This window comes from Rhineura floridana, chromosome 1, assembly GCF_030035675.1.
Source record: "Rhineura floridana isolate rRhiFlo1 chromosome 1, rRhiFlo1.hap2, whole genome shotgun sequence".
In the NCBI taxonomy this organism is placed as follows: Eukaryota; Metazoa; Chordata; class Lepidosauria; order Squamata; family Rhineuridae; genus Rhineura; species Rhineura floridana.
The window spans coordinates 30,708,655-30,720,764 of record NC_084480.1 but is presented as its reverse complement, the minus strand read 5'-3'; the positions used below and the strand labels follow the sequence as shown (position 1 = coordinate 30,720,764).

At 43.8% G+C, this 12,110-nt stretch overlaps 1 protein-coding gene across 3 annotated transcripts in view; it reads right to left on the bottom strand.

Moving 5' to 3' along the window:
* Positions 1-12,110, bottom strand: part of NNT (nicotinamide nucleotide transhydrogenase) — an 80,965-nt gene that overhangs the window by 40,307 nt on the left and 28,548 nt on the right. For all 3 annotated transcript variants that reach the window (XM_061617444.1, XM_061617453.1, XM_061617463.1), the window contains 5 exons: positions 11,674-11,865; positions 10,900-11,053; positions 2,120-2,281; positions 1,074-1,184; positions 3-148 (listed from right to left, as the gene is read on the bottom strand). In XM_061617444.1, coding sequence (XP_061473428.1) covers positions 3-148; positions 1,074-1,184; positions 2,120-2,281; positions 10,900-11,053; positions 11,674-11,865 — 765 coding nt within the window. The remainder of the gene's footprint in view (positions 1-2; positions 149-1,073; positions 1,185-2,119; positions 2,282-10,899; positions 11,054-11,673; positions 11,866-12,110) is intronic.

Here is a 12,110-nt window from a genome sequence, read left to right as displayed (position 1 = left end):
ACCTGTTCAATGTTATACCCGCTTTGAAGAGCTGCTCCATATCCCCCTACAAAGACGCCAGCAGGCAACAGATACAAGTAATTGTATTCAGGAGGATCAGTAGGACGCTTGAACATATCCAGCATCCTCTGGGTGACTAGGAAGCCACCTTTCCCATAAAAAGAGAGAACGAAAATTAGATTTTGAAACCAACACAGTAGTATTGCTGAATGCTAGGAAAATAGGCAATAATTCTGAAGTTTAAGACTCAATTTAAAAATAGACTCTCAACCTCCCCTAGGGAGCATCCTCATGCAATTAGAAGATGTTTAGCTATCAGTGGGGCATGAGCCACATTCATGGCATGGCATCAGCACATACCAAATGGGAGTAGCAGAGGTCCAAGAAGCCCTCGGCTCATGTCTGTTGAAAATTCTCAGAGCACTGTCTTGTGCTGAAATAGCAGAGTAAGGCAGGTCTGGGATGGAAAGGCCCTCCAACATAGGCAAAATCATTCCAAGCATACCTCCAGCTCACTTAGGAAGCTGCCTTATACCAAGTCAGATGTACTGGTCCATCTGGCTCAGTGTTGTCTACACTGATTGGCAGCAGCTCTCCAGAATTTCAGACAGGAGCCTCTTCCAGCACAACCTGGAGATGCCAGGGACTGAACCTGCATGAAAACGAATAGTCTACCACTGAGCTACAGTCCTTCCGCTAACATCAGAACGCTTGTTTAGTTTAATTATTGAATGCGGTTTTCTGGTTTTATATTGTATTTTATTGTGTCAATGTACGTCGCCTAGAGTGACCGTTAATTCGGCCAGATAGGCGACTCATAAATAAAATTTTATTATTTTATTATTATTATTATTGGTGGATCTTGTTGCCACCATACAGACTTTAGGACTTGGGTTTGTGGTGAACAGAGAACTAATGAGCCAGTGATCAGCCTGAAACTTATTTTGCTGGTCTCTCTCAATTCAGGTACACAAACATACTGCATCTCTTTGCCATTACAATTTTGACACACCACTGTTTTGGGTCAACCTTCCTGAAGACATTAAACAAGAGAGTTAAAAGGTTGTCAATACCTGCAATGTTGACAGAAGACACAAAAGCTGCAAGAACTGCAAGGCTTTGAGGCATCGTTTCAGGGAAGTATTTCCCCCCCATTAGGGCCAATCCACCAACTGCCGTCAGCCCTGTTGTTGTTTTAAAAAAGACAGACTGCATTTAAGTTTTTGTACATCAGGGGAACAGATGCCAGTGGTTAGATACACCTCTGATTCAAGAACTGACAAACACTAAGTAGGCAATACCTTCAAATTTGAATTGGACTATCTTGTCCATTGTACATTCAGTGTGTCCTGTTGGAAACTAATTACCAAATTATGACAGCAAATTATCATTAGCAAATTATCTAGAGCAGGGTGGAGAACCGGATCTGGCCAGAGAGCCACACAGTGCTCATCTCCACCCCCAAAAGGTTCAAGAGTTCCCTGAAAAAATGGATTCCCCACTCTGGGAACAATAACTCTGTGAGGGAAATAGGGGTCTCCTAACTATTCTCAGCACCCTTACTAAACTACAGTTCCTAGAAAGGTATTCAACTAACTATTCAATGTGGGCCCTCCCCCTTCCCATGTACAAAACTGCTCTGGAGGGTTGGAGGAACCCGGAACAGATATACAGAGGACACAAGGGGAAGAGAGGGGAAAACTGTTCTCTTGGGAACAGAGAAATCCTTGTGCTACTGGAATGACTGCCTTAGCGCTATGTTGAGTACAACCCCCAGGATTCTTTGGGAGAAGCCATGAATGATAAAGTGGTATACTACAGTTTTAAATGAAGGGTGCAGATGCAGTCTAAGTCTTTAAGGTATCATAGAACTTATGACTTCTTTTTTGGTAACTGTAGCTAAATCCCAAACTTTGAGCCTGTGAACACATTATGTGACAGCAAACTCAAAGTTGCCTGCAAGTGTACCCCCCAAACATGGAGCTGCAACCCATCTTCAGGCTGTTGGTTGAGAGCACCTCTATGACACAAACATGGTGATCACATACACAAATGCACAAAATCACCCCTCAGAAATGTCAAGTGTTGAAACCAAACAACACTTTGGTGATTGTCATACCTGAGATGGCATTCGTCACAGACATGAGTGGTGAGTGGAGCGCAGGAGTCACACCCCACACAGTGTGGTACCCAACAATCCCAGCTAAGCCAAAGGTTGTCACTATCTGGGTGAAAGCTGAATTTGGAGCTGCAACACCCAGCCCAAGCATAGTAGCAAGTCCTACAAAAGAAGAGAACATTAAATGCTTCAATAGATGAAAGCAGAAATGGTATATTTCATTGTAAGTTTTAAATACTGACATAAGATAACCAAGTCATTCATTTTTCTCAAAGTAACTTTTCTAGCATTTTTAGGTTACCTAAAGAGCACATGATCAATCGTAAGTACTAGCAAAGCAGAGTGATAGAGACCTTGCCTCAGATATCTTATTGAAATGTGTATTTCATCTCTTCCTTCTCCTCTCCCTGTAAAAACAGATGTAAGGCCTGAGGTACTGGTGGCTATCAAGGTACACATAAAGCAACTTGCATTATTTCAAACACTCAACGGAAATGAATACAACCCAAAGGATATTATTCCATCAGCACAAGCATTTCGACATACCAGATGGAACAATCTCACCTCTCCTCCCCTCCCCCCATTCTGGGAGTTCTTCTGACCCTCTGGAGCAGTTTTGGAGAGTGGGGGAGACCCATAGTACTAGTGGGAATCCTTGCATTGGCTTCCACTAATGAAATGAGATAGCTGATTATGGCCCAATGTATTTTATGTATTTTTCTCGTCTTCTTGAAAATACTTGCAGGGGTCAAACTCAGTTTTGAACCAAAAATATAGTATGTCACTTGAATGAAAACTGGTGTGGTCGTTCCAATCTCATTCTTTGTTTTTAAGAATGTTTTTAACTGTTTTTAGAACACTTTTCTTGTTCTTGTTGTTAAATTATTCTGTTTATGTGTTTGCTACCCTGGACTCCTTCAATAAATAATAACAACAGTAATTCCGCAAGCGAATGACTGAATGAGGCCGTTGGCCTTACCTGAACATCATTTCTCCTGGAGAACAGACCATCAGATGGGATAACAGTGTCACCTAGCGTCAGCAGGCAGGAACTGTATGTTTTTTGAGGAAGTAGCAACCCTCGCAAGATCCCAGACCATTCACTGACGAACAGCCTGAAGGATACTGTAATGATGACAACCTAATTTGCACTTGTTGTTGTAGTTATGTGCCTCCAAGTCAACTACGACCTATGGCAACCCTATGAATCAGTTACCTCCAAAAGCATCTGTCATGAACCACCCTGTTCAGATCTTGTAAGTTCAGGTCTGTGGCTTCCTTTATGGAATCAATCCATCTCTTGTTTGGCCTTCCTCTTTTTCTACTCCCTTCTGTTTTTCCCAGCATTATTCTCTTTTCTAATGAATCATGTCTTCTCATTATGTGTCCAAAGTATGATAACCTCAGTTTCATCATTTTAGCTTCTAGTGATAGTTCTGGTTTAATCTGTTCTAACACCCAATTATTTGTCTTTTTCACAGTCCATGGTATCCGCAAAGCTCTCCTCCAACACCACGTTTCAAATGAATTGATTTTTCTCTTATCTGCTTTTTTCCCCTGTCCAACTTTCACATCCGTACATAGAAATCGGAAATACTACGTCTGAATTATTCTGACTTTAGTCTTCAGTGATACATCTTTGCATTTGAGGACCTTTTCTAGTTCTCTCATAGCTGCCCTCCCCAGTCCTAGCCTTCTTCTGATTTCTTGACTATTGTCTCCATTTTGGTTAATGACTGTGCCGAGGTATTGATAATACTTGACAAGTTCATTGTCCTCATTGTCAACTGTAAAGTTACATGAATCTTCTGTTGTCATTACTTTAGTCTTTTTGACGTTCAGCTGTAGTCCTGCTTTTGTGCTTTCCTCTTTAATATGCACTTAAAGGAGAGAAAAACCTACAGATAAAAAGGAAAAAATCCTATACATACATACATTAATTAATTAACACTACTTCCTCTTAAAGCAATAAAAGACAACTAAAAAAAGAAAAGACTTCATTATTTATTTTATGACAACCATTCCCCAAAGAATGTTGAGAATAAATGTTTCCCAATAACATCTTATATAACCCTAACGTGAGGAAGACACACAATGTTACTTCCAACCTCGGGCAGCCAGTCTGTGATTCCCGTTTCCTCCCACAGGTGGGCCCTGATGGTCTGTTCTCCTGGAGAAATTATGTTCAGGTAAGACAAACAGCCTCTTCTCCTGGGAGAACAGCCCATCAGATGGGATGTACGTAAGCATCCAAAGGCAAAGGGTGGGAAGCTACATGAGACTGAACAGGAAATTCAATAGAAAGAAAGTCATCACATATGCTTCAGGTACGGATGGTAACATGCTGTAAAACGCATCTGCAGAAGACGGCTTCTGCAGAGGCATATTTATCTATCTTGTAGTGGGAGATAAAGGTATTTGGTGAGGAGCAAGTAGCTGCCCTGCAAATCTCCAACAAGGGAGCATTGACAGCAAAGGCAGCAGAAGCTGCCGCCACCCTAGTAGAGTGGGCCATAACATGTGAAGGAGCAGGAAGGTGCAATGTCTTGTAAGCCAAACTAATGCAAGCTTTAAGCCACCCAGCAAGGATAGCGGATGAGAGACATTTACCCATAGTCTTTGGATGAAAAGACACAAAAAGCGATTCAGACAGTCGAAATTCTTTTGTTCGTTGAATGTAAACCTTCAATGCTCACCAGATGTCCAACGAGTGCCATGCCTTTTCATGTGGATGGATTGGAGTGGGGCAGAAGGTGGGAAGAAACAGTTCTTGCTGGCGATGATACACCGAGTGCACCTTAGGGATAAAAGTTGGGTCCATACGAAGAATTACTCTGTCAACGTGGAAAACACAGAGATGTTTGGCCACGGAAAGAGCATTTAATTCAGAAATTCTCCTAGCCTAGGTGATTGCCACCAAGAAAAGAACTTTCAATGAAAGCATACACAAAGGTACTGTGTTTAAAGGGTCAAATGGTGGGAGCTAGAGTGCCTGCAAGATCTTGCAGAGGTTCCACGTGGGGAAATGATGGACAACCACAGGACAAGAGGCAGCTGCCCCATGAAGGAAACCCTTGACAAGTGGATGAGACCCCAACTGTTCCTGAAGAATGAAGTGACAAGACTGAAGAGATGGCCAAGACATGTCAATGTAAGGTATTCACTTTAAGGCCCAGACAGAGACAATCTTGCAAAAAACCCATCTTGCAAAAACCCTAGAAGGAAGTAGATCCTTACGTGAACACCACAGAGCAAATGCTTTCCATGCTGACTGATAGATCCTTCTCATAGAAGGCCATGGTGCTGCCAGGTAGGTATCAATTACATCTGAAGAGAGACCAGAAGATCTCAAGAACTGGCGCTCAAGCGCCACACAGTTTCAGCCACGTGGGTTCTGGATGAGACACTGGACCCTGTAAGAGAAGGTCCTGTTGCAGGGGCAGCTTCCATGGAGCAGCTGTCGAGAGATGGAGGAGTTCTGAGAACCACAAGTGGTGAGGCCAAAATGGCACTACTAGGATCAGCTCTGCCCTCTCCAACTGCAGTTTTTGAAGGCAATGTGCATTGAGAGGCACTGGGGGGAAGGCATACAGTAGATCCTGTGGCCAGTGCATTGACAGGGCGTCCGTCCCCTCTGCCTTGTCCGTCTCCTCTGGTACCTTGGGTAGAAACAAGGTACTTGACAGTTGTAGCAAGAAGCAAACAGATCAAGAGTAACCTTGCCGAAATGTTGTTTGATCCTTGTGAAGATCGACAGATGCAATTTCCATTCTCCCAGCATTATCTGTTGTCTGCTGAGCCAATCTGCTGTGAGATTTAAGTTGCCACTCAGATGCTCCACCTACACTGACAGAAGGTGTAGTTCCGTCCAGTTGAAGAAAGAGGCTGTCTCGAGCTGCAGGCTTCGAGAGCACGTGCCCCCCTGCCTGTTAAAGTGTGCCTTCACAGTAGTATTGTCAGTGCACAACAGGATGTGAAAGAGATTGAACTTCATGGTGAAATACTGTATGGCAAGGCTTGCCACCTGAAGTTCCAGCCAGCTGATACTGTGGTGAGCTTCCTGATCCAACCACTGCCCTTTAATGTTTATGACCCACATAAGGTACAGTAGAAAGATTTACTTTTGCCATTGTGTCTGCATCCCATGACAGAGCCAGAGGGTTCTGCGTGCCACCACTCCTGTAGCCAAGGAGCATTCAGTGAACTGAACTGCATCCAACGTGGCAGACACAAAAAGCTGCAGAATTGTGTTGTTTCAGCAGTCTTACAGATGTGCTCCGGATCCTGATGAGGTTCATCCAGGAGCTCATAGAGCCAAACCATGCCTGCTCTAGAAAAAACAGAAGCTGCGCACGCTGCCCTGAGTGCAAAGGCAGATGTCTCGTGCAACTTGTGCAGAGTGAAGTCCAGGCGATGTTCAGAGGTGTCTTTGAACTGCACATCTTCTTTGGGGAGCAGCGAGACTCTAGAATAGAGATAGGTTGATTCACTCTTGGGACTTTTAGGACATCCATGAAGGCGGGGTCAAGGTTATAAAATTTGCTGGCCATTGCTGGAATGCGCTTGGAAGGTAGAGGAGCCTCCCATTCCATGCTGGTGAGCTTCTTGAAAGGTCCCACAACTGGTATATAATGACCTGTAGATGAGGGCTGTTTTAAAACAGATGCACTTTTGGTAGGTTCCAGTATTGCAGTTGGATTTTCAAGTGCAAGGCCTCTAAAGTCTTACAAAGTAAAGGCATGCAATGTACTGGTTCAAAAAGCCTATGGGACAAAGTTTTTCCACTGTAGCCCCATCACTCCACTCTCCTTCATCACTATCAGGTTCCAGTGACGGGTCAGGATGGTCCAATGGACCTTTGGATTGGATAGCAAGTCGACCCAGAGATGCAGTGGTGATGGGGTTGGAATCCCCATGGTCTTCCTCTTCTGAGGAATGGCCACTGGCCATATGTGCATATTGAGGCAATGGTTGGGCCGCAGTACAGTGTTCTGTTGAAGGAAGTGAAGGTCCCTGGTAAGGGCCAGTAGTGTGACCTTGCATCTGCATTGGCCGTAGTCCCTGAGGTTGCTGCAATAATTCATTTGAAAGCACCCCCAAAAAGGCATCTTCAATGGCATCTCCTAGAACTTCAGGAGTCAAATGCAAAATTTGAGGACCTGTTGGAGGTGGAGGCAGGGTAGGGTCCCTGGCAGATGACTGAGGTACAGACCAATCATGTTCAGGGCATTTGTTGTCAGCAACTGAATGGACACCACCTGCATGCTCTAGCATGCCAATGTACAGTGCTCTCTTAGTGGCCCTAGTAACAGCGGACTGCGTTTGTGCCTGATGAGGCTTATCATCCGTCTTATGCTGTGCACTGTCAGCTTATCCTGTGCACTCTCCGTAGTGTGAGCATGAGAGGCAGCTTTGCCATGCTTTCTCTTTTTAAGTGCCTTTTTGTGCTGTAATGTGGAAGTTAAGGCAGACACCTTAGGGGGATGTGCCACAGAGATGGAGGAGTCTGCATCTGGAAGGGTTATGTCATTTGCATCATCTGGCATGACTGTGCCACTCTTCTGGCCTGGGACATCAGCAACAATAGATACACCCGCCATGACAGCACAGCTCAACTCACATGCACGGATGGGGGTCATGGAGGAAGGGTATAATGCTGGCTGCTCAACTCACATGCGCTGGTGGGGTGTGTGGAGGAAGCATATTTCAAATGGCCACTAAGTTGGTATGAATATAGACACTAATTCAGTCCCACAGTTAACTTTTCCTGCAGCAGATCAGGAAGGATTGAGAAGGAAGAGAAACAGAGGGTTTTTTTAATTAGAAAAAAAGAATACACAAGTAATACAGTGGCAGAAGGTGAACACACAAGGGATGAAGTGAAACCTTGTGATAAGGGGAGAAAAAAAGGAAGATGAGGTTTTGTTTTTAAAAAAAAAAAAACACTTAGGACCTCACAGACAGTGAGGTATACAAATGGGAGAAAACAGGAAACCCAACAATAACTGGATATGGGAGGTGATGTTCGAAAACAAAAAGGCGTCAGCCGCGCTACCGCTCAAAATGGCGCCCACCTGCCATGCCACCTCTCAAAAGAACCAGCACGGCAGTTGAAATAGAAGCAGTTGTGCTGCTGCTCCACAGAGCAGGGCAGGCAGCCTGGGGGGAACAAAGGAGAGAGGAGAGCCCTGAGTGAAATCAGCCCTCAGGAAAACAGCCAGAAAACAAAAAAGGTGGCAGCAGTGCTACCATTCAAAATGGCGCCCGCTGCAGCAATGACTGAAAAGAGGAGCCGTTGTGCTGCCACTCTACAGAGCAGGGAAGACAGCCTGGGGGGATGGGGGAGAAAAGAGAGCCCCGAACAAATGTGCTCTCACCAGAAACCCTCAGCAAAGCCCCCAAAACTCCTAAAAAAGAGGGTTTTTTAAAAAAATAATAATGAAGAGATGAAGATATTGGGCTCGGAAATAACAGACGAACTGGAAAGATTAGAGAAGAACGAAGCTACTTAGGGGTGCGAAGAAAAGCAATCGACCTAGACACAGGAGGCAGGAATGGTCTGGGATCTCGTGAGGGTTGCTACTTCCTCAAAAAATATACAATTCCCGCCTGCCGACACTAGGTCGAACTGTTATCCCATCTGATAGCCATCCAGGGAGAATGTTGTATTTTACATCTCAACTGTCTCCACTGAAGAAAGAGGCTGGGGCTGAAATAAGAAACTGTACCCTGAACATGTGCACCAAATTTCACACCAAAATTTCAGTGCACAAGAGAATTATCATGTAACAGCAACGCAAACTTACAACGGCAATAGAGAATAAGCAAGCTAAACTGCAATGTTAGAAAAGCCTCGCTCATTCCTGACCCTCTCAGAAACAGGTGGGAGTGTTGAGTTTACTCATTGTGTGTCTGTGCGCGCGTGGGCACAGTATGTATCTGCAATAAAAATACAAAACAAGCAAGAAAACATACATAAGCATAGTACAAATGGAAATGCCCCCTCTATAATGAGTTTCCGCTGGGTCGTGAAGACCTGGCTCTTCAGGCAGGCTTTTGGGGTGGGCTAGATTTTATTAACTTGTGTCCAGATTTTTAATGTTAATTGTATCTGTATGCTTATTTTGTACGTTGCCCAGAGTGGCTGGATAGCCAGCCAGATGGGCAACTAAGAAATTCAATAAATAAATAAATAAATAAATAAAAAGGAGGCCTTCACTGCCTTCCTAAGCATTAAGACAGACCAGGCCTTCCTAGGAAGAGAGTTTCAAAAATGAAGTTCCACTATGGAGAAGGACCCATTCTGCACAGCTACCAGCCTAGGGAGTAAACTCAACACTCCATCTGCTTTTGAGGGTCAGGAATGAGCGAGGCTTTTCTAACATTGCCCTTTAGGTTGCCTGTTCTCTATTGCCACTATAAATTTGCTTCATTGTTACATGATAACTGTTTTGCGCACTGAGATTTTGGTATGAAATTTGGTGTACATGTTCAGGGTACAATCCCTTATTTCAACCCCTGCCTCCTTCTTCAACGGAGAACAGTTAAGATGTAAAATACAACACAATTCAATCATTCGCTTGCAGAATAATTTTTATTTATTTATTTATTTATTAGATTTCTATCCTGCCCCTCCTCCCAGTAGGAGCCCAGGGCAACGAACCAATGCACTAAAACTCTTTAAAACATCGTAAAAGCAGACTTTAAAATATATTAAAACAAAAAACTTTAAAAACATCTTTTTTAAAAAAAAAAGCTTTAAAAACACGTTAAAAAGCAATTCCAACACAGATGCAGACTGGGATAAGGGCTCTACTTAAAAGGCTTGTTGAAAGAGGAAGCTCTTCAGTAGCTGCTGAAAAGATAACAGAGATGGCGCCTGTTAATATTTAAGGGGAGGGAATTTCAAAGGATAGCTGCCACTATGCTAAAGGTCAGCTTCCTATGCTGTGTGGAACAAACCTCCTGATGGTATCTGCAGGATAGCCCCACATGCAGAGCGCAGTGATCAACTGGGTATATAAAGGATAACACGGTCTTTCAGATATCCTGGTCCCAAGCTGTATAGGGCTTTGTACACCAAAACTAGAACCTTGAATTTAGCCCGGTTGTTAATATTATTTGTTGAAATTATATCCCACCTTTCCTCCCAAAGGAATCCAGGGCAGCAAACACATCAACAAAATAATTTAACAACAACAAAAAGGAAAGAGATAAGGAGTATGATCTCCCCTGAAGATCTCAGTGAGCAAGGGAATTTACACAAGATCCTGTGTACATAATGGCCATTAATTTATGTTATTGGTTTAGATGTCTCACACCCTGTGCTCAACAGCTCAGAGTGGATTAACAGTATGACTATACTCTTGATGGCTCAAGAAGACTGTGGGGGGCCACCACCCCTCATGCAAACTTTTCTGATCTCCCAAGACCCTACGGATTTCGGCAGCAGTGGTAAAAAAAAAAAAAGTAGACACTGGAGTGAGCCCAGTGCCCAGATCACTTGAATGGAGAGAGGACAATAGCCCCTCCCCACCTCAGCTTACTGCATGGGTATCTGGGTGTGAACATGTACACATGCAAGAGTGTGAGAGAGAAAATGTGGGGTGGCCAGACTCACAGTTGACATGCAGCCGGCAGAGGGGGAAGTGGTTAGCCTCCCCTGCTCTATATAATTTAACAGGCAAGGTCAATCCTTAGTTCTGGATATTATAACGCTCTGGAACATTTGGGGATGCAGGTTCCACCGAGCGGCCAGAGTATTACGCTTGCGTTCTCACCTGCTGTGTATGCAGAAGCAGTTGTCATTGTTTTCCTGAACGGTGTAACAGTGGCTGCTTTTTCTGCTTCCAGCTCAGCCACAGTCCTTTGCTTCACGGGTGCTGCCTGAGGAACATTCTTTGGAGGTGGCGCTGGAAAAATCACCTTTCCATCCTGAGAAAAAGCAGTTACGGTATTATCCAACAGATCAGAGGATTTACAAGGTGCCGTCTCCAGGGCCAAAAACCCTGTCCAGGCTTGCCAGTTGTTAACTCAGAGGCAAAAGGAAAATATTAAGTGAGCAGTGGCTGCGACATAGGATCTGCAACAGTTGATTTGGGAAGTGCCAGCAAGGGCCTGGCCCACCATCCTCTCCTACCTTGACAATGTGGCTCTCCAGTAAATCTTATCTGCTGATCAAGGGCTTTACGCTAGCAAGGAGCTATTCACAAGTGTTTTTAACAAATAAGAATCAATACAGGAATAGCTAGATTGTTATGTCCAGATAATGTTTCGTGCATCAGCATGCAATGTTTAGTCTGAACCTTATGATTCAGCTGGCTTGGGTTTTCCAAAGTCAAATTGATGGATGTGCCCAAGGATTAAGTGGTGCATGAATGATGCTGTAAAATAAGAATCAGCAATACAGAATGAATGGAAATAAGACTAGCTTCCTGCACACTGAAGACCATTCATCCAACGGAATTTAAAAATTTAGAGTTGGTTGTAAATCAGATTGTATCATCAACAGAGCAAGGCTTACACTCCCAATTTAAGACAGTATATTTACTCACCTTCATTACCACTGTTCCTCTTACAACATGGTCTAGAGTACCATAGTCAAATTCATCCTTTATGTTGAGGTAGAACTTCTCTTTGTCCGGGCTAATGGCCTTTAGGAGCTTGGTGATGTTATTGGAATACAAGGTGCTGGCTTGGGTAGCCATTCTGCTGGGAAGGTCTGTGTAACCTATGTGTGTAATTCCCTGTAGATACAAAAATATGGCTTCATGGCTAAATAAATTGAGACGCAACTCCTGAAGACAGAATCAGGAAAAATCCCATTCCTAGAAATCAGCTTCTAAGCACATGGTAATAAATGCCTATTTTACCAAACCAATAATCTTCTAATTAACAACCATCTAACACAGTGGTTCCCAAACTTTCTTCCCATGGACCACTTGAAAATTGCTGAGGGTCTTGGCAGTCCTTTCCTACCCAAACATAATCA